Raw genomic sequence first — 20,793 nt, forward strand, 5'->3', positions numbered from 1 at the left:
ATATATATATATATATATATATATATATATATTAGGATTTTTTTTTTAAGAAAAAAAAAAAAGGCAAAAGTAGGAGAAAAAGAAAATGATGAAAAGAAAAAATAATTATAATCACTTTACTTTAATTGTTTCTGTTTGGTACCTTTTGAGATCAGCCTTTGTTTGGTTAAGCTTTGCCAGCTTTGCCACCATGACATTTTCCTTTCTTCACTGCTGAGGTGGGCCCACGTCATTGACTTTATTGGGACCCACCTTAAAGGAGACCCCTATCGCATGCATGCCTTTGTCTTTCTGCAATCATCTTAATTATTGATTTATTCCTCAATTTGGGCGTCACTTTTAATTCCCTATCCTTCTTATAATTTTATAATAAACTATATACACTTAATTAAGTTGTTTTTTAATGCTATTTTTAGATTAAATAATAAAACAACCCAATAATGAAAATTTTCAAAAAATAATTTTGAAATATCAGAATTTTAAATTAATTTTGTTTTTATAATAAATAAGAAACTATATAATTAATTACTTTAAATGTATTCTCTAAATATATTATTTTCTTTATTTGAAATTTCAACCTTCCTAATATGAAAATGGTGGTCAACAAATTTAGTTTAATCTAATAAATGAAATCTTTGAGAGATGAATACCTTATATTTTATTTTTTGTTATTTGAAAAATAATAAATAAATATATATATTATGGTTGTTATAACCAGAACCACAAGGGGCACCAACCCTAGATTTATTATTCGAGTTTGAGTCAAATAATAAGCTTTGAAAATTTTAAAATATGAATTTGTTGCCTAATAAATTCAACTTTTAATTATATTTGTAATTATCCTTTCAATAATAAATTATTAATTTATAAATCTATAATATATTTTTGTTAAAAATAGAAAAAAAAAAATATTCATAATAAATAAAATGTTCTCAGTTGTCAGTCGTCCCAACTACTGAAATCGCTTATGGGCCTTCTAGAGGAGCATGGTCCACAACAGTAAGCCCAACAATGATTACTGAAGAGGAGGGTGAAGGTGAATTATGGGGTTGCTTTTACTATACGCGGTAAAAAAATATTTACCATAGGAACCAATTTTCTCATTATTTTTTTATTTATTGTTTTGAAATGTTTTCAAAATTGAAATTAAGTCTTGAAAAATAATAATAATAATAAAAAAGTGGACACTAAAGCCTAAGCCCAAGGCAACCAACTAGGCCCAACCTTTTTGGGCTTTAATTTACATTATTATATTTTTTTTAAAATTTGACCTTTACATAAATACTTTATTTCATAATTCAACCAAGGCAACCACATTAATATTTTGAGTTTGAGGGCTTTAATCACTTTATTATAATCATTTTTAAATTAAAAATTAAAGTAATTCATTTGATTCTTAATAATGTATTTTTTTAACCAATTAAATTTTAATAATTACGAAAATGTAAATAATTGTAGTATAAATATTTAAAGATATATATAATATATAATTAATGGGATAAATTATGATAAAAAGACAATTAAAGAAAAGATAAGGAAGGGGTTTAGTTTATGGGCAAGGTGAAGCATCGCAGAATCTTTTTTGGAGTAATAAAAAATCCAGAAATTAGAGAGGAGGAAAGATAGAGACAAGATAAGTGGTAACAGACAGCCATGGTGTACCTTGTAATGGAAGCTTTGTTCGTCTCATTTCATTTCCTTTACTCTCTCTCTCTCTCTATCTCTAAATCTTCCTTGAAAAAATGGCCCATCGGCCTTCTTTACCAGATCCGAATTTCCTACTTTATCCGCTTTCCGCGTCCGATTTCCTTTTCCATGTAATTCCTCACCCAATGTCCTCCACTTCCCCCTGATTTCTCCTCCATGCCTCCTCTCTGTTTCTTCTTTTACTTCACCTTCCATTCTCTAAACCAGGTGATTCAATTTCGTACAACTTTGTTATTCAGATTTGGTTCGTTTCTGTAGTTTATTGAATTTGTTTGGTGGGTTCTGTCGATTGAGCTCTGAGAGAGTGAATTTAGAACTATGAATGAATTAATGCATTGTTTGTGCGAGATTTTGTTTGTTGTTTTGTTTCTGCTGGACTTGGTTGACCTTTCTTCCCTTTTCTTATGCAATATCTTAGTAACTTCATATATTCAACTTGTTCTACTGAGTTTTCATCTGGCCTTTGTCTTTTTGTATTCAGGCTCTTGAAGTTTGTATGGTCAAGCTGAGTTTCGTGGTACTAAATGGTGTGAACGGTGTCATTTCAATGTGAGATTTTGTCTCCATTTGGATGTGCTTTTGGCAAGGAACTCTGCCTGAGGTAATAGTCTCTTAACTCTTATATATGATTCTATGTTATCATTAACTATAGATGCCAAAGTATAATATTGGAATTTGAAATTACAAATGGTTGTAACTTTAAAAGTTTTAGCTGGAGTTGATCAAAACTTCTTGAATCATGGATCGGTTGGTATTATGTGAGATCCCATATTGGTTGGAGAGGGTAACGAAACATTCATGATAGGGGAGTGGAAACCTTTTTCTAGCCTAACGTGTTTTAAAATCTTGAGGGGAAGCCCAAAGAGGACAATATCTGCTAGCATTGAGATAGGGTTGTTACAAATGGTATCAGAGCTAAACACCGGGTGGTGTGCCAGTGAGGATGCTGGACCCTCAAGGGGGATGGATTGTGAGATCCCATATTGGTTGGAGAGAGGACCGAAGCATTCCTTATAAGGGTGTGGAAACCTCTCCCTAGCAGACGCGTTTTAAAACCTTGAGAGGAGAAGCTCAAAGAGGACAATATCTGCTAGCACTAAGCTAGGGTGGTTACATATTATGTTAGAAACCTAGGTGATTCTGTTCTTGTGTCTATTAGATATCAACCATTCATTGCTGCCCTTTTTAACTCAGGTCCTAATCTCTCAGAATATCCAGTGAAGCATTTGTATTATTTATGGAACTTCTTGGTATTGGAGTAAATATGCAGGGTTCTGGCAACTATCCAAACTTTTATTTCAGTGGGGATCTAAAAGGAGTTGTTGGTGGCTGTATATGGCCTCAAACCAGTGAGGATAAAATGCTGAACGGTGGACATAGCTCCAAAGCTTTCTTGTCACCACTGTCAGCTGGTCTGTATTTTGAATGTGGTCGAGATGCGTTAAAGCAGATAATGCTTATGCAAGAAGCGACGTTTCGGGATCAGGTATATCCTCGGCTGCAATTTATCTTTTGGCTTAGAATCATTATGGAGTTATGTACTATTAGTACTATTAGCCAATCCTACCACATATTTGCCATAGTTATGTACTATTAAACTCATCTGAAATTAATAAACTGTCCAGATTTACGAACTTCATCGCCTTTACAAAAGACAGAGTGAGTTCATAGCTGAGATGAAGAGGGAATCAAATAAGCATGATGTATGCATCACGACAACTCGGTCTGATTTTTATAAGTCTCGGGTCGATGCATTGTGTGCTCAGGATGCACACAACTTCCCTGCATACAGTCAATTATTTATTTATGGGGAACAAAAGAGCTCACTACATTCAAGTTTTGGGAAGAACATTCAAACAGGTTCTGACACCCCTTCGAACGGAATCTTTTCGAAGACTCCTTATTTTTCGGAATCTAAGAGCAAAATTTTGGGAAATGGGATGTTTGATCTTGAACTTCCAACTGACAGAAAACAATTGAACAGAAGAGATGAATTGACAAAAGTGCCTGAAATGTCAAGCTTTCATCTCAAGAGAATGCCTGATGTTGTTCATATTAGTGATAAACCTCTTCTTTCCAAGCATGATTTGAATGCTTCATTACATAGGGATTCTTCAACCGCTGATTCATTGTTCGAGAAAACAAAGATCTCGGTCGATTTAAATGATCCTCCTAACATCGAGGAAGAACCCGGCTGTAGATCCGTTGGTTTAGAGGATGCTACTGGCCATAGGGAGATCCTTTTCCATGATCTCAATGGCAAAGCCAATTCAAAATTTCTTGTTTTCTCAGAGCCAGATGTCCATGGAAGGAGAAATGGACCCTCTAACAATGGCTATTCTGAATCGATTAGCTTTTATGACAGAAGCAAAAGATATCAACCGGACAAAGATATTACAAATTCTAGTCTGTCATCATCCACTGCATCTATGACAAAATCTGTACAAGGTCCCATAGGAAATGCAATGCTTGCTGAAGATGATCTCTGTAGTGTTAAGAACTCGAGATCTCGCACTGGGTCTAGTAGTGTGAACCCCCTTGAAGGAAGCTTCTGTAATGGCTCCAAGTCCGAGATCGTGAAAGAAGAATCATGCTGCAAGGCTTCTGCAAATTGGATCGAAGGTCGAATTGATCTCAACGTCTGCATAAATGAAGAATTTTTGGCCGCGCCTTGTTGCTCAACTGAAATGAAACTGGAGGTACCTGTAAGTCCAGGAAAGGGAAAACATTCTTCAACTACAGGAGAGTTTGGTGAGAACCAAGTTGGATCACATTTTCTAAAGTCAGTTGAAGACGATGGCGAACCGTTGGAGGATCTCAACGCGATTGCAGCAGAAGCTCTGGTTTCTATTTCATCATCTGTGGCTCAAAATTGTCGAAAAATCACCGGCTGTCAGTCCGTTCAAGTTTCATGGGAATCCTTATGCTGGTTAGCCGAAATAGTTTCTTCAATGGGAGCTGAGCCAGAGAAGGCTGAAGTAGCCATGAAATGTAAGGATGGCAGTGACTCAGAGGAGCTTTTGTCAAATTGCATGGATGACTTTGAGGTCATGACATTGAAGTTGAAAGAAACAGTAGAGGAAGAGTGTTCCTTGACAAGAAGTAACCACCAAGAGGAGGCAACAAAAAATGTTTCTTCACCTTCATGTCAACTGGGGAAGGGCCGTGCGAGGCGGGGTCAGCGCAAGAACTTTCAGACAGAAATTCTTCCAAGTCTTACAACTTTGTCGAGGTACGAGGTTACAGAAGATATTCAGACAATTGGAGGCCTGATGGAAGTCACAAGTTCTCACTCGATAAACGGTGCAGCGAAAACTCCAAGTAGAGTCGGAACGACATGGACTAGAGGGAAGAGACGGTTGTGTGATTCATCTTCAAAAGTTACAGAGGCTGTGCTAGGGTCGATCATGGATCAAGTAAGCAGTGACAATGAAGTAGAGAATAAAGAAAGAAAGGTTGTAGTTTGGGGTAATATTACACGGCGGCGGAGGGGACGGAGATATCCAGCTTGTACCAGAAAGACTATTTTAGGACAAGTATAGTTGGACTATCATATTTGATCTGTAAATTTTGCTAAGTTCTATTCAGCTCTCCATTTTGAGTCAATTGTTTGTGCCATTTCATACAAAGTTATACTGGAAAGAAGGAAACCGCCATTGTATATGCAGACAGGTAGTTTCGGTAAATGAAGTTATCTCATGCTGGTTTGGTTTATGAGTTTCAGTTTACACCCAAGTTTTCTGTGCTCTGCCGTGTGGGATTTTACTCAACCAAGCTTTTACATCAGGTCGGGAGGAAGCCATTTATAGCGTTTTGCTTACAGACACTGGTCGGTGTACCAGCGAGAACATTGGCCCCTCAAAGGAGTGGATTGTGAGACACCACGTCGGTTGGAGAGGAGAGCAAAACATTTCTTGTAAGGGTGTGGAAACCTCTCTTTATCATACGCGTTTTAAAAAACTTTGAGGAGAAGCTAGGACAATATGTGGTAACGGTTGATTTGAACTTTTTTATGGATTGCATCATATCATCGGATCAGTTGAGCTATCTATATTGCTTGTGATTCAAACTAATACTTACAACAATCATTGCATATGCTGGAATATTTGTACCTAATAAAGCCAACATCTATCCAACTACTTGAACTCATTCATTAATTATTTAACTGCCCAATTAAATAATAGCAAACGGTCCTTGTGACATCAAAGCTAAAATATTTTATAGAAAATTTGTAATGGGCAACTATAATACTTTTTCATATTTCACAAATATATATCAAAATATTTGATTGGTATATCAACACTAATGTAAGATATATTATTAGTATGATTTATTTAATCCCCATTCTCCCACCAAAAGTAATAATCCCGGGCATTAACCAACTAATTAAGCCATTCTGCGAAGGAAGTGTTGGCGGAAATGATTGGGGAGTTGTGTAAAACCAAAAATGAAGTTGAAAAGAAGATGGTGGTTTGATTTGAATGGGGTTCTCGCTTACCAATGCCCGCCATGCCCGATTGGTTGTAACATATGCTCTAAAATGGAAGCGGGAGATTGTTTTGCTGCAACAAACGCGGCCTCTTATATGATTCAGCTCCCTCCATCACAACCCCAAATCTTCTCCCTCACCTATCTGCACCAAAAAGGTAAGTACGATTTTTTTTTGCTTTTTTCTTCTCGGTCGCGCGCAATTAAGTAACCTCTCTTTTTCTGATTCTTTTGCTTTCGCTTTTGCATTATGTGAATTGCGTTTCGCCTCATTTTCGCGAATGACTTCGATTAGTTGTTGGGCATAATGCTGGATTGTGATCGAATAAATGAAAGTTTTCTAGGCAAGTTTATTGGGTTTTCTGTGTTATGATCGTACGAATGGACATAATATCGAATTACAAATGGGCACTTCTCTGTTCTGTTCTGTTCGGTTTTATGATGAGGTTTTTTCAGGTTATGGTGTTCTTTTTTTCTTCCCTGAATGTGTCCGTATTGGCAAAATGCCATTGATTTCATTGGATATTCTAGCTTTCTTGGTAGATGGAGAAATCGTTGAGCTAAGAGCTCCCTTTTGTGGGTTAAGAAGCAAGTTTTATATTCTCATGAATATGCCAATTTAAAAGTGAAATCATATAAGAATTATGTTATGTTATGTTACGTTATGATCATGGTTGTGATTGTTTGTTTGTTTATCATATGCCCTTTGTCTGAGTAAATCTCATCTGCTGCAGGGTTCTGCTCAATAATTTTTTCGTTTAATGGCGGAGCAGAACAATGATATACCTCTTGCTATGGAGGAGGTAAGCGGGGATGAAGCTAGACAAGACGAGAGCTTTGATATCCCTGTCATTGAAGTTGCAGAGACCAGTAAGCCTGAAGATATCACGGAGGAAAGCATTGATATCCCTGTCATTGCAGTTGCAGAGACCAGTGAGCCTGAAGATATCACCGAGAAAGGCATTGATATCATTGATTTCCCAGCCACTACGGAGTTTAATGAGCCTGAAAGTTGCAATGTAGAAGTTATTGTGCACATTAATACCCCAAAGATGAAACCAAAAATTCTCTCTCGCTATCTCCTACCGCACACAGGCTCATGCCATGATTTTTGCAAATATGGTGCTAAACAGGATCTTGAAGGGAAGCCTGCAGGTTCAATCTTGAGAAAAGCTAAATCAATGGGAGGTGGTGGCCGGGATTTGAGGAGGATTATGGTTTTGTTGGCGAAACAGAATACAATCGGTCCAAAGTCCTCCCCAGATTACAATGCCATCAATATTACTGACGTGAAGGAAGATATAATTTCTTTCCCTGAGATTGTTACTCCCTCTCCAAAAAGGCCTTTACCTTCTATCAAGGAAGTGCAGGCTGCATCGGTGCATTACCGTCGGACAAAACTTAATTTGTCCCGATCGAAGGCGTCTTCTTTTGCAAGACAAGTTAGTTCACGAACCAAAAGAAACAAAGAACTTCGAAAGGATAAGAAACAAGATGGAGATGGAAGTTCAAGCAGTTGTACAAATAGCACAAGTAGATGCCAAGAGAGAAATATCTCCGCAGAGGAGGATATGAAGGACTTGGTGCCACGAGTACTTTTTCGTGTTCCAAGAAATCGTGTCAAGCGTGTTACAATTGCAGATAAGAAAATCATTGGGAGGTGTGGTCTGAAGAGACCAAAGCATCCCAGAAAATATAAACCTGATCCATTTAACAATGAGGATGTAGAGGAGAAAACTTTATACATGATTGAACCATCCACCAAGAATGAAACAGAGGGATTGGCTCAGAATGGTGTTCAAATCGCTGAGTCTCGATCACAATCTTCATGTGCAACAGACAACAGCTTGAAGCATGAACAAGAGTCTGATGGATCCTCCGTATTGCCACCATTGTCAGTGAAAAAGAACATGAGGCATGCTAGAAATAGAACTAGTCCTAAAATTTTATCTACCAAGAATGAAACAGAGGAATTGACTAAAAAATGTATTCAAACCGCTGAGTCTCGACCACAGTCTTCATCTGCAACAGACAACAGCTTGAAGCATGAACAAGAGTCTGATGGATCCCCCATGGTGCCACCATTGTCAGTGAAAAAGAACGTTAGGCGTGCTAGAAATAGAACTAGTCCTAAAATTTTATCTAACAAGAATGAAACAGAGGAATGGACTCAAAATAGTGTTCAAACCGCCGAGTCTCGACTACAATATTCATCTGCAACAGACAACAGCTTGAAGCATGAACAAGAGTGTGATGGGGCCCCCATAGTGTCACCATTGTCAGTGAAAAAGAACGCGAGGCGTGCTAGAAGTAGAACAAGTCCTAAAATTTTATCAACCAAGAATGAAACAGAGGAATTGGCTCAAAATAGTGTTCAAAACGCTAAGTCTCGACCACAATCTTCATTTGCTACAGACAACAGGTTGAAGCATCAACTAGAGTCTGATGGAGCTCCCATAGTGTCACCATGGTCAGTGAAAAAGAACGTGAGGCGTGTTAGAAATAGAACTAGTCCTAAAATTTTATCTACCAAGAATGAAACAGAGGAATTGACTCTAAATAGTGTTCAAACTGCTGTGTCTCGGCCACAATCTTCATTTGCAACATTCAACAGCTTGAAGCATCAACAAGAGTCTGATGGAGCCCCCATAGTGCCACCATTTTCAGTGAAAAAGAACGTGAGGCGTGCTAGAAATAGAACTACTCCTAAAAGTTTATCAACGTCTCCATCGGTATCCAAGGAATTCAAAGGTATAAGTAAAAGTTTATCAACGTCTCCATCGGTATCCAAGGAATTCAAAGGTATAAGACATAAGAGATTTGGTATGGCTCATATGACGGAGACCCGATCAGCTCCTTCATCACCATTTTCATCTAGGTACCCATCTGAACGCGTCCATGTTGAGCATCGTGGCTCTACTTCAGGAAATGATGTGAAAAAAAGTGAGAATTCAAAGGTGGAACTCAAGCTTAAGACCCGAAGGATGGCTCTAAGTGATTCTGGAGATGGTCAATCTAGAAAGCTGAAGTTTAGGAAGGGGAGGATGCTTGAACTTCAAACTGAAACCAGTACGCCAAGGAGGCTTAAATTTCGGCGTGTACGTTTACTTGGTGAGATTCAAAGTCCTAAAGTTGATTTAAGAAAGAGAAACATGAAGGGTAAAGAGGCCAACCAAAATGGTATTGAAGTGAAGGAAGATGAGAAGGAATTTAAGAGAAAGAAAATCTTTAGGAGGAAGGAAACTATCGAGGGAAAATTCATTTCTAGTAGACTCAAATCTGAGAGAGTTGTTCTTAGACATCAGGATTCGAGAGGAAAGAAAGAAACCCTAAATCTGCTTAATAATGTCATTGAAGAGACAGCAAGCAAGCTTGCACAGACCAGGAACAGTAAGGTCAAGGCATTGGTTGGTGCCTTTGAAACTGTGATATCATTGCAGGACACAAGACCCCCTGCAGCAGGTGTTGCATAATATTTAAGCTGTATGATAAAGATATAATATATTTCATGTATATAACAATCTGGAAGGGGTAATATATTCACATATATATATATATATATATATATATATATATATATATATCAAATGTGACATGAGAGTAAAGTAAAAGACTTTGATGGAAATGATATGGCCAATGTGGAGAAGGGTCGGGTTATTTCAGTGAAGTTTTTTTTTTTTTTTTTTTTTTTTTTTTTTTTTTTTTTTTGGAAAATTATATTTATTGTGTGGTGGATTCATTATTATTATTGTTTAAAAAGTGAAATGATTGATTAATTTGCTCCATGATTTTGTGCCATACCAAACTCACATCAATGCAAAAATTCTAGAAGATTAAAGCTGTACTTATCTCTGTTATTGCAATCAAATCTATCATTCTTTGAGAGTGAGTTTGAGGCCACAATGAAAGAAACATAAGAAACAATTTACACAACATCACAATGACTTGTTATTGATTTTGGATTGGAATTTGTTAGGTGAAGTGTAAGTGAATAGGAGCTGCATGATTTGATGCTTCTCTTTTCACCAGGACTGTCTCATTGTTAGTGATACTGGATGCAGAAACAAGTCACAGGAAGTCTTCCGGTCGACCTGATTCGGTTAGCTGTTTCTCTTGCTTTCTTCTCTTCCCTTCTTCTTTTTTGTTCTAGTTGTGCCCTTGCTCCCTCCGTGATCTGGTCGATTCGTACTATGTTGTCCTGGTAATTTTGCAGAAACAGTGCCTTTTTGTTCTCCAATTCAGCCTTCATGAACAGAAGTTTTTTTCAGTTGACATTAAAATGTATTATAGTAAGGAAAACATCCAAAAGGTGGGGTAAGACCATTTTCTTTTCCTTATGAAGTTTGGCATGCATTTTCTTCTTATTCTCCCAGGCATGAATTGACAATTTCATCTTTTCGTACCTGAAATATGAGATTGTCTTAGAAAACAACTCCATAAGCAAGTTTCAGGATTAAGAGGAGAGATCTTTTAGTGCAAGTGTTTCATGAACTTGAGAACTTGGAACTGTGAGGTCCACTCCTGAGTATTGATTAATGCAGAAATTAGTATATACCTTTTTCTAATCTTCTCCATGTTATGCCTCTCCCACACATCAGCTCTAGTTTCTACAAGGCTTCGTCTTGGTGGCGGTAAAGGAATTCCAGTTATTGAGTCCTTTTCATGTCCCGTTGGCTTCTTTATTGAAGATTGGCCTGGTGTAATGAACATGATACTTTTTGTGACAAGAAATTCTTATAAGAAATTTCTAAGCACAATGTTTAAATTTTACCAGGATTTGTTGTTTCTTTGTTAGACGGTCGCCTGGTTATGTCATCTTTTCTGGTTTTAACCTTTGTTAATGGCGTTTCCAGACTTCCTCTCTTCTTTTTCTGGTATTGTAAATCAGTTTCTTCTTGTGAGCGAATTGCAAATGCAGCTGATGCTGCTGCAGTGGCAAACTCTAAATCCCTTGAATCATAATCCTCATTCATTTCGTTTGCAAAATACCACCGTAACTTCTTGGACTCCTTTTTATCAGTACCCTCTTTGGAGGATCTTGTTTTTTGCTGTGGAATTCCATCTCTTGGTTTGATGGAAGCATCTTTATTATGTCGTCCTGAATCCGAAGAACTCAGCCTACAAAGCAGTCAATAGCCATATTACTTTCAGTATTCAAATAAAAGAGGACAAGAAGAGGAAACTCTTTGGTGTTGTAGAACCTAATCTGAGCTGAGTTTGGCCAATGGTGACTCAGAGATCAGATTCGATTACTTTTCTGTTTCAATGATTCTTATCATTTTATCCCTTGTAAAACTTTTTGGGTTGTAAATGATGATGAACCAGATGAAAGAGTGATGAACATACATCAAATATTCAAACTGGGGAATGGAGATCAAGAGATAAGAAAAGTATACCTTCTTTGATGAGTCAAAGTTTCCATGTGCTGAAATCTCAAGCTTATATCGATACCTCTCAAATTTCTGAAACTGTTTATGAAGTTAATATGTATTGTATCTTTACGCAGGGAAGTTGCGAAGCGAAGGAAATGCCTTCTTTGCACTCAACTCCATTCCGAAGCAAGGCATTTTCTTCTTCATCGCCTTCCATTGATTCTATTTCTATGTACACTCAAAACCTTTTTCTTCTTTTTCTCTTTGTTTAGCTTAACCCACTTCCCAAATTTTAAAAAATGGAACCCTTCTTTTCGTCAAGGATTTCTCCCTATTGATCATTAATAAATCTGCAAAAGCTATGATTTTTAGAGTTAAAAGAACAAGTTCAAGAACATGGATGATCATAAGTTTATGATAAATATTTATTTGGGGCAGGGATGATCTTTAGATTAGTTATGGAGTAGTTGAATGTAAGAGAAGATATGATGGGAAAATGGAAATCTCTTAGTATACTTTTCGTCTCTCGCCGGAGATGGCATCCCCGTCGGGATCCGAATCCTCTCTCTCTTTCGTTCTCTCCTGCGAATAGCGCGTCAATTTCCCGATTACAACATCAGAGAGTACACCATACCCTGCACCATTGATACCTTCCGAGAAAGTCGGAGCCTCTCCGACCCTTCAACGATATCCTCCGCCTACGCCGACGGCAGAGCTCAGCTCGAGGTTCCGAAGCGCCCAGGCCCTCTGAGTTCTAATTTTTTCTGGTAGGTTTGTCTGGGGTTCTAGGAATTTGAACCCATCAGAACTCGGATCGGTAAACCATCCCGTGTTCGAAAATGCACGTTTCTAATTTATTGAAATGAAATTGTTCGAATGTGGTTGTTTGTATACACTGCTCAAGATGAACTAAGAATGATAAAATCAGTGCAGTTACCTTCTAGTCCTAGTCAAGTAACTAGTGATCTCAAACACACAACGTCAGCTAGGACATGGGGTAATACCTATTTCTGAAAGTAAAAAGAAAACAAAGCCAGGAAAATGGAAGATGTACATAAGTATCAGCAAGCTAATCACAAATGTGAGAGCCTTGAACTCTATTTCCCGAGCAGACGACGACCCCGTCGGTTGGCATCTTTAACTCGGTCACCGATCACCTCAACATCAACAGAAGCGTGATCCAGAGCATGGTTCTGCCTGTAATAAGCAACAAATCATCTCAATATCTAATGTACACACTTGTCTTTATGTCTTTGATTTGCAAGAACAAGCACACGAGTTATTATGGAATATAGAAACGAACTAACCTATCAATTTCACAACCCATGTCAACAGCCATTTCCTTCAGCTCTACCAAGATATCGCTCATGTCAGATAGTGCATCATCTTGCTTCACCTTTTCTACCTGTGTATGTAATTTTCAAACACAAAGCATATGTAAGACGAATGATACTGCATTTTGGAAATGATCATTATGCTTTGGGTATCATGGTACAGATTTGTGCAACAGTATCTTCAAGAATGACTAAAACCACAAATCTATGCGGAATGCAATAATTCCTGCCACCCATAAGCTGAGAGGGTGGTAGATTTCGAACCTTTGACCTCTTAGTCGAAGACATATATTTTAAATAGTTGAAATATGTTTAGGTTGATATGCTCCAATGTACCGTTTTGAAGTAACTATTTACAGATAGCAAATACAAACCTCATCTTTTTGAATTGCACTGGTAGGTTCGGCATATGCAGCTTTTGTATTGGTCCGGTCCTTATGACGTGTCAATCCTAACTTTTCCTTCTGCTCCATGTGGTTGCCCTTTCTTCTAACTAAATCCTCTATAAAATGGGAATAAACAGATCAGTTGCACAGAATTTCAACAAGTTACCATCTAACCCTGAATCTCATGAGCAGAAAGTGGCTAACCTGAGCTTATAACAGGTCCTGATATTGGTCGAGTTTTCTTTGGCTTCCATGTCTTAGAGAACATTCCCCCTAGATTTCCCAGCAGTTTCTCTCCCTGATATTGCATTCATGAAAAGACTCACTTAGAAAATAGAGTTACAGGAGATTAATACATCACGCAAATGAAGATATGATAGAGCTTAGACATATACAGGCAAAGTTAATGCTAGTAATTTCTAGACCAAAGAAACACCAAGATCAAATCCTTGGCATTTCGTCGAGTCCTCCCGAGACATAAAAGTGAACAAATGGGATTTCGAACATACCCGACTGAGGTCATAATCAATGTCAGCAGCAACCATATGAGTCCTGTTAATTTGCTCACCCTGCTGATGCAAGGCAACCAAAGTTTGGGTAGCATCATCCCTTATCTCTTCAGCAATCTTTAGACAGCCATTCACTGCTTTTGTTGTCTCCTCAGACTTATAAACAGCATAATTCTCCAGCTCCTGCACTGATTGGTTTTCTATTCCTCCCGAGTCACGGAAATCATTCTTGTACTTGTTCCTTTCTGACCAAGTTAGTGAACCTGAAGAAGAGGGAGCATGTCCATGATCATCATCAAAAGGATTGGAGCCAAAATTCTCCGTCACTAATGAAGGGTCTGACGAAGTCCTTTGTGCAGAAACCTGGTTTTGCTTAGCTTTAACACCATCGTCAGACTCAAAAGGGTTCGGGGTAGAACTATGTTTTCCTATCCTCAAATGAGCCTTCCTTGAACCAAACATTTTCCCAAGGGTTTAGAATGCAAAAAATTGGTGACAGTTTTTTTCCTGCAAATGGAAGATATCAAGATCATGTCAGCAGAAGAAACAAAATACAATAAGGGAAAATCGATCAAAACAGTCAATTTCATTGAAGAACAGTGGGATGTTCTAAGATTTAGATTCTTATTTAAACTACTTCAATCAGTTTTCCAGCAGAAATTGATCCAAAATGGACGAATGGATGTGAGAACAGAAGAGATGATAGCACGATCAAAAACTAAACTGGACAAGAAGCTAACAAACAAAATCATGTAAAGGCGAAGAAGGAAGTTGATGATGAATACCCAGATACAAAAATCCAAGAAAGAAAAGAATTGGAGTACCTTGAGAGTTCAGAGAACGAAGGGAACAGAACAATTCCACAAACTCAAAATCTAAGAAACTGCAAAATCAAAACCGAATCGTAGAATTTAAGGGCGCGATGGAGAGAAGTGGGTTGGTTCAAAATAGACGACTCGGGCAACGAGAGAATCAATCAAGAAACCGCGTTTGAGAAAATTGTTGAAAGAGGAAACTAGCACCCACGAGGAAGTTCAACGATGAAGACGCGCTGTAAACAAACCTTATGTCATTAACCGCTTATTCATCTTTTGGATAAAAAAAAATGATCAAACAGTGTTGATGGATTTGGTCAAAAATTAGGGAGCGATGAATAATCTCAGACTGAAATTCAACTTTGATCGCCTTAGAAAGTCAACTTTCACTATCTATGAACTATATCTTTGTCATCTTTCTGCTTCTGTTAACTTATCGTTCCATTTTCTGTTATTTAGTTTATAATTTTTTTTGGATAAAAAAAAAAAAATTCAACCTCTGAAGCTTGAAATGAAACTTGTCTAAGTTTGGTATACAAGCGAGACCATAAATCTAACTCTTTTTTTTTTTTTCTACTCAATAACATCGGGTAGAATGTTAATATAAACATAACTTAATAGATAAGAGGATCGATTCTTGAACAATTATTGAGCTAAAAAAAGTAAAGAGTCAAGAATATAACCGGTAATCATAACATTTGAAATTACTAATATTATTACTTGTAAAATACTAAAATTTACATTTTAAGACCTCACTTTCATGTGCATCAACGTTATTAGACATCAGTCAATTAGGAAGGAAAAAGAAAAGTCTGCTTTTATCAACTTGTCCGTAGCCATCCATAAATCTTATCCAAATTGGTGAGATGGAGAGAGGGGGATATTACTTTATATTAAAGTCCCATTTGAATTAGAGCATTACATAGCTCCCATCAGCCTAGCATCAGCGATCACCAGACACACCACCAGCTTTCCCACATTATTAATTGTTCCACTGAGCTAATTTATGGCAAAACAAGATGAGTAGAAGTAATGAGGGAATTAAAACAAGGAATGGGCGCCTACAAAACTTCCCATATTGCGAAATGCACAAATACAGCATTCTTGTCTTGCTTCAAATACAAATACACCTACATATACATCTACAACAGTGAGGACATTATGTTAATTCAAACAAGTTTTCATCACATAACTCATGAGAAGGAGGCACTCTGATCAGAGATTTAGGATCAGAGCTGCCAGAAAGAACTGCGCAAAGCTAATGTACTTCATATTCTTGATTGTAGCAACAATGCACGAGGACAATATAGGAGTCATTTGCGACAACATCTGGGAAAGCCAAGAGAAAAATATAGGAGTCATTGTTTGCAAGTAAAATTCACCAGTCCCGTACCAAAGGTACTCAAAAAAGAGAGTAAGCTACTTCATTGAAGAGGATGAGTTGGAGCCAACGAATGGGAAAGAGGAACGTTAAAAGAATGATGACACTAGGATTCCACTAATGAGAAGAACTGTTCTATTCTTAGCCAGCATTAACACGATATAAATATTTGCGGAAGGCATCTCTCACAGTCAAAGATAAGTTTCCAGTGCTTTTATTCTCTTCCCATAACTACTGACATGATAACTTTTTTTTTCCCCCCGTTTTCTTTAATGAAATTGCTAATTTTTTTATGAGCACCGAGCTGGTACCCAAAGCCAATTCAATTGTCATGCTAATACTAAATATCGAAGAAATAGTAAAGCAATGCAAACCTCTGATTCACATTCTTCCTCAAGCAGCTTTTAATTTATACACCAACTACTATATCTCGCACATGCACCTTGCGACAGCAAATGATCTGTTCCGTTCTTTTAGAACCTAAAAAGAAGCAGCTGTTAGTTAAAAAAAAAACAAAAAGAAAAAAAGATACGGTGCTTCAGATGGGATATAAGACTTTAAAAACCCAGGCAGAATACCTGTGCCTCTAACTGAGAAATTCTCTGTAAAGACGCCTGTTCAATGCAAGCCCGGCGCTTGCACTCTTCTTCAAGCAAACCAGTAATTTGGTACCTTAGCTCAGCCATTTCTTGAGCAAGGTCCTCTGCTTCTTCTTTTGCTTTCAACTTCTCCTCTCTTACCTCCTCCTGTCAACCACTAGAATGTTACAACCTGGAGGCTTCAAATAAACAGAATCATATTGCCTACAAAAAGAACCAATCGACTCAACCAAATGGATTCTTTTAGGCAGTTCAAAATTAGGAAAAAGCAAATGGAGTCTCAATGAGAATCTTGCATCTGTCTGTAGTTATCAAAGACGATTGAATGCATCATACCTTCAGTTGCTTCACAAGAAGTTCATAATCTTGTATCTGCTTTGCCTTCTCATTCATTTTGACTTCTGAATTTGCATCTACAAATAGTGCAACTGCTAATTTTGGAATAAGATGGCCGAAGAGTTCGCCACAACTGTCACATAAGATACTAATGTGTAAATGATGGCAAAGAATTTGCATCCACTTTTGAATTAGCATTTCAAAAGTATATTAATGGATTCTCTAGGACCAGATTTTGTTCTTCACTGGCGAGAAAGTTCATTATTTAGAAGGAAAACAGGTACGAAGCGAAGAAAAATATGATGACACCAACAGAAGGTAACTTCATCAGGATCATAACAACTCAAAATAACTAGCAGCCAATATACAATCTGGACCCTTTATTACTATTAAACTCCGCCAAGGCCTATCATTTAAAAGGAAACTTCATTATAACCATTGAGGTTTGTGATGAAAAAAACCTTATGAACCAACGGATATGGTGTACAATGAAGTTCGAACATACTTCCCAAAGTAATGAGAATCAAAAGGCAGAGACCATGGATTTTTAAATTTATATCAATACCTAGTCTCAAGTAGTGATGTCAACTTGCTATCCTGGACATTTGAGAAACACACAGTATTTTGTGATCTTTCCTTGTTTTCAATCAAGTCCTCAACACTTCGACAAAATGTGGAGGCATTTCTTGTTGTCATATCCAGCTCTCTTTGAAGTTCCTTTTTTTCTTTCTCCAGAGATACGATATTTTTCTGTGCATTCTGAAGCTGCCAAATCAATCTATCCTTTTTATCATTCAGATGAAGAGCCTCTTCCTGAACTTTCTTGGTTTCTAAGAAACGCTGCTCCATGGCCACCATATCCAATTTCATAATCTCAATTTCACATTGAGACTCCAATGTCATAGATGAGATGGACTCCTCAAGTTTTTCTACATTGGAATTTGATTCTCGTAGCTTCTTTTCCTTGTCATCCAATTTCTGCATCAAGAAGAGGGACTCTAAGTTTGAACGCTTCACCTCTTCCTCTAACTTGCCAGCCCTTACTTGCAAACGCTCCATGTGAACTAATTTAAATTCGAGGTTTTCAATGTGATCAACCAGGTAGTTTAATTCTGTGTTCCTTAAACATAATTGATCCTGCAGGTAATCTGTGGTGAATGTTGTTGTTGGACTATGTTAAAAAAAGACTCATAAGAATATACGTCAAGAATGGAGGACAGCACACTGCCACAGACATCAAACCATGCCAGAAATTCAACAATCATCATTTTCCTAGAATCATTAATGATTCTGAAATGCAACAATATTCAACAGCAAACACCCGTTTAAAAAACCTAAATATGTATATACACATATCTACGCATATCTTTAAACCCCTATACCGAACACAGAAGGTTCAGTTAGTGCTAAAAAGGATCGAGATTTTCATGGTGACCAGCAACCATAATTCCAAAATTAAGGAAATATGATCATTTGGATACCTTCCGTTGAATGAATCTACTTGTCTTTTTAATATCTATTTAAACATAAGCTCTTTAACAAATTATATTATTGTCTTTATGTATTCGACCATTGTTATTAAATGTCCATTTGAGTAAGTTCATTGATAAGATAGACTTCTCAATTTAGTCTATAAATGATTTTAAAAGGTTCCTCAAATGTTCATTTACGAGAGTTCAATTTAGAAGTAGTCTCCTACACGATACATTACAGACAACATCCTTTACCTATTTCCTGAGTGCAGTTTGTTAACCGCTTCTCCAAGTTTTCAATGCATAGCCTGTCTTCCTCGCGTGCTTCTGATAAGGATTTCACATGTAGTTCTAGTCGCTGCATCAGACAGTCAAAAATCATTAAGTTCATCTGGATGATAATTGAAATGTCTACATTAAGTTTCAAGTGCTCATTTCAGATAAACTGAATAGGCATGAAAAAGCAACATAAAGTGACAATATAAAACAATCTTGATTCACTAAAGTCATCCAAAGAGCTGCTGAGAGCTGAAAAAACATCAAGCATATTGAAGGCTTCCATCACATTCTGCACCGTAACCGAGGGAAAACATTCAGCATCAAACTTACCCTTATCAATTCAAAGCTTTGAGGCCGTGAATCTATTAGTGTGTCCTTTTCTTTCTTTAGCTGCATAGTTAAAAATGATACCAATTAAAGAAAAGGCTTAAAAGAGATAGAAAAGGCCTAAATCCATCAAATTTGTCCAAATATGCAGGACACGTATAATACTTAGAACATTAATCTTTTGTCTTTTTTTTAGAAAAGGGGGCTTTATGGCCAAACTTGAGCCAATATTAGAGACATTTAAAAAATCTAAATTGGAATGATCCCTATAATGTGAAACAATCACTTCTAGTCATTTTAATTTCCAAACACGTGTCAAGAGAGAAACTTTCAGCAAGTATACAGAAAATATACCTGCCGACATCTTGTCTCAATCTCTATAAGTTCCTCTAAATCAGATGAACTATAGCTACTGCTCCTGCGACTCAACATTGGTGAAACAAAATCCTTCGACTTAGAGGAATGCACAGGGGCAAGTACCTGGACATGCAAAACTATCAGAAGACATTAAAGTCTATGAGGTAAACGTAAAACACAAAATTATTTGTAGCAATTGCTAAAGCATGACCATGAACTAATTCCCGTGGGGAAGAAAGAGAATTAAAGGGAAAAGAAAATTACAGTTTTCACTCCTAAACGAAAATCAAAAACGTCAATTTCAATTTTCAAGAAAGGTCCACAGCTGCAAACAATTAGAGATAAAGGAGATAATACGGTTCAACTAATTCATTTCGACAAGCCAAAAATCCCTTCAAACAAGTAATCCCAAAGCAAATTATATTGAACAATGAACAATACATTACTTCTAACTACCGGAAGCTGAAAAAGATTACACGGGAAAGTACCTTAGCGAAAGCTAACTTTATCCTCCGAAAGATGCGTACCTGAGAATATCGATAACTTCGTAACTTCGGATCGAATTTGAATTCTCGGAACCAACTCAATAACAATCAAAAACATGCATCAACATTGATTTGATTTCCAATAATGGTCGGGTCCATTGCCAGCCCAAGAAATGGCGGTGACTTTAAGCGGGCATGACTCATGACGGTGAAATTGAATTGAATTGATTTGGGCCTTTTGAGAGTTCAAAGGATCCGATTATATTTTGAAAAGCCATTTATTAAATTAATTTTAATTTCCTTAATATTCCTAACATTTTTATATTACAAAAATAAAAAAATAAAAAACTCCAACGAATTTTTAAGTGTATAAATCAAAATAAAATAAATATAAATATAAAACTTTTTTATTTTATTTTATTGCATAAGTTTGAAATATTTGAAAAATGCATATTTTTTACTTTTTATTTTTGTTCTTTTTTTAGTATATATTTTAATTACTTCAACCATCAAATTAAGTTATTTTAGAGTATTATATAACAAATAAATATTTATTATTATATCCTTTCCTTAATTATTTAATAATAATAATAATAATAAATTCATCACACTCGCTTCATTTATTTAAATTTGAATTATTCATAATTACGCATTAAATGAAGCGAGTTAATTAAGGCGTCCATTCACATTTCAACAAAATCATACAAAAATGTTAATGAAATAATCTCCCTACTCATAATGTTTAGTGCTTAATTACATGTAAAGGAAGCTTAATTAAATCAAAAAGACCATCCAACATCCATAATGTGCCAAAGTTTAAGCCTATTGGAAGTACTTAAATGCACCAAAAAAGTTGGTTACACATCTTGGATCCATGAAGATTTGAAAAGGCGACATTATTGTTTAATTAATGTTTAATTATAATTAGTAGTTTTCATTAAACATA

The 20,793-nt window shown here is 36.7% G+C and overlaps 4 protein-coding genes across 10 annotated transcripts; 1 reads left to right on the forward strand and 3 right to left on the reverse strand.

The window, feature by feature from the left end:
- The first annotated feature begins 1,545 nt into the window (after positions 1-1,545).
- On the forward strand, positions 1,546-5,435 carry LOC111783256. Of its 3 annotated transcripts, XM_023664172.1 has the most exons (4): positions 1,546-1,914; positions 2,189-2,308; positions 2,978-3,193; positions 3,333-5,435. In XM_023664172.1, the coding sequence occupies exons 2-4, from the start codon at positions 2,279-2,281 to the stop codon at positions 5,247-5,249; spliced, it is 2,163 nt and encodes a 720-aa protein (XP_023519940.1). In that variant the 5' UTR covers positions 1,546-1,914; positions 2,189-2,278; the 3' UTR covers positions 5,250-5,435. The 3 variants fall into 3 exon arrangements, with proteins under 3 accessions (XP_023519940.1, XP_023519938.1, XP_023519939.1); XM_023664170.1 differs by lacking the exon at positions 1,546-1,914 and having other exon boundaries at positions 2,902-3,193; XM_023664171.1 differs by lacking the exon at positions 1,546-1,914 and having other exon boundaries at positions 2,191-2,308; positions 2,917-3,193.
- A 4,586-nt stretch (positions 5,436-10,021) lies between these two features.
- LOC111783637 lies at positions 10,022-11,740 on the reverse strand. The gene is made up of 5 exons (XM_023664555.1): positions 11,592-11,740; positions 10,967-11,313; positions 10,751-10,889; positions 10,517-10,598; positions 10,022-10,438 (listed from the first exon to the last, which is right to left on the reverse strand). Exons 1-5 carry the CDS (start codon positions 11,615-11,617, stop codon positions 10,238-10,240), a joined length of 795 nt encoding a protein of 264 aa, XP_023520323.1. The 5' UTR covers positions 11,618-11,740; the 3' UTR covers positions 10,022-10,237.
- Positions 11,741-12,397: 657 nt separating this feature from the next.
- LOC111783636 (SNAP25 homologous protein SNAP33-like) lies at positions 12,398-14,861 on the reverse strand. Its single transcript, XM_023664554.1, has 6 exons — positions 14,621-14,861; positions 13,797-14,303; positions 13,492-13,585; positions 13,276-13,403; positions 12,875-12,972; positions 12,398-12,764 (listed from the first exon to the last, which is right to left on the reverse strand). The coding sequence occupies exons 2-6, from the start codon at positions 14,256-14,258 to the stop codon at positions 12,665-12,667; spliced, it is 882 nt and encodes a 293-aa protein (XP_023520322.1). The 5' UTR covers positions 14,259-14,303; positions 14,621-14,861; the 3' UTR covers positions 12,398-12,664.
- Positions 14,862-15,652: 791 nt separating this feature from the next.
- Positions 15,653-20,061, reverse strand: LOC111782620 (myosin heavy chain, fast skeletal muscle-like). 5 transcript variants are annotated; one of them, XM_023663401.1, is made up of 9 exons: positions 19,890-20,057; positions 19,360-19,499; positions 19,009-19,068; positions 18,655-18,757; positions 17,493-18,075; positions 16,928-17,060; positions 16,571-16,738; positions 16,367-16,472; positions 15,653-15,940 (listed from the first exon to the last, which is right to left on the reverse strand). In XM_023663401.1, the coding sequence occupies exons 1-8, from the start codon at positions 19,963-19,965 to the stop codon at positions 16,416-16,418; spliced, it is 1,320 nt and encodes a 439-aa protein (XP_023519169.1). In that variant the 5' UTR covers positions 19,966-20,057; the 3' UTR covers positions 15,653-15,940; positions 16,367-16,415. The 5 variants fall into 5 exon arrangements, with proteins under 5 accessions (XP_023519169.1, XP_023519170.1, XP_023519172.1 ...); XM_023663402.1 differs by having other exon boundaries at positions 19,360-19,485; positions 19,851-19,973; XM_023663404.1 differs by having other exon boundaries at positions 19,851-19,973.
- Between the last annotated feature and the right edge of the window lie 732 nt (positions 20,062-20,793).

Source organism: Cucurbita pepo, chromosome LG20, assembly GCF_002806865.2.
Source record: "Cucurbita pepo subsp. pepo cultivar mu-cu-16 chromosome LG20, ASM280686v2, whole genome shotgun sequence".
Lineage (NCBI taxonomy): Eukaryota > Viridiplantae > Streptophyta > Magnoliopsida > Cucurbitales > Cucurbitaceae > Cucurbita > Cucurbita pepo.

Excerpts from the sequence above, each read along its gene's own strand:
- LOC111783636 (XM_023664554.1), bottom strand. The coding sequence starts at position 14,258 with ATGTTTGGTTCAAGGAAGGCTCATTTGAGGATAGGAAAACATAGTTCT. Across the intron at positions 13,586-13,796 it reads TTGATTATGACCTCAGTCGG|GGAGAGAAACTGCTGGGAAA; the intron begins GTATGTTCGAAA and ends ATGCAATATCAG. Across the intron at positions 13,404-13,491 it reads AGGACCTGTTATAAGCTCAG|AGGATTTAGTTAGAAGAAAG; the intron begins GTTAGCCACTTT and ends CCCATTTTATAG.
- LOC111783256 (XM_023664170.1), top strand. The coding sequence starts at position 2,945 with ATGGAACTTCTTGGTATTGGAGTAAATATGCAGGGTTCTGGCAACTAT. Across the intron at positions 3,194-3,332 it reads AAGCGACGTTTCGGGATCAG|ATTTACGAACTTCATCGCCT; the intron begins GTATATCCTCGG and ends TAAACTGTCCAG.
- LOC111782620 (XM_023663401.1), bottom strand. The coding sequence starts at position 19,965 with ATGTTTTTGATTGTTATTGAGTTGGTTCCGAGAATTCAAATTCGATCC. Across the intron at positions 18,758-19,008 it reads AAAGCTTTGAATTGATAAGG|CGACTAGAACTACATGTGAA; the intron begins GTAAGTTTGATG and ends TGTCTGATGCAG. Across the intron at positions 18,076-18,654 it reads AAACTGCACTCAGGAAATAG|ATTACCTGCAGGATCAATTA; the intron begins GTAAAGGATGTT and ends CATTCACCACAG.
- LOC111783637 (XM_023664555.1), bottom strand. The coding sequence starts at position 11,617 with ATGGAAACTTTGACTCATCAAAGAAG. Across the intron at positions 11,314-11,591 it reads ACTTTGACTCATCAAAGAAG|GCTGAGTTCTTCGGATTCAG; the intron begins GTATACTTTTCT and ends ACTGCTTTGTAG. Across the intron at positions 10,439-10,516 it reads TTCATAAGGAAAAGAAAATG|GCTGAATTGGAGAACAAAAA; the intron begins GTCTTACCCCAC and ends CTGTTCATGAAG.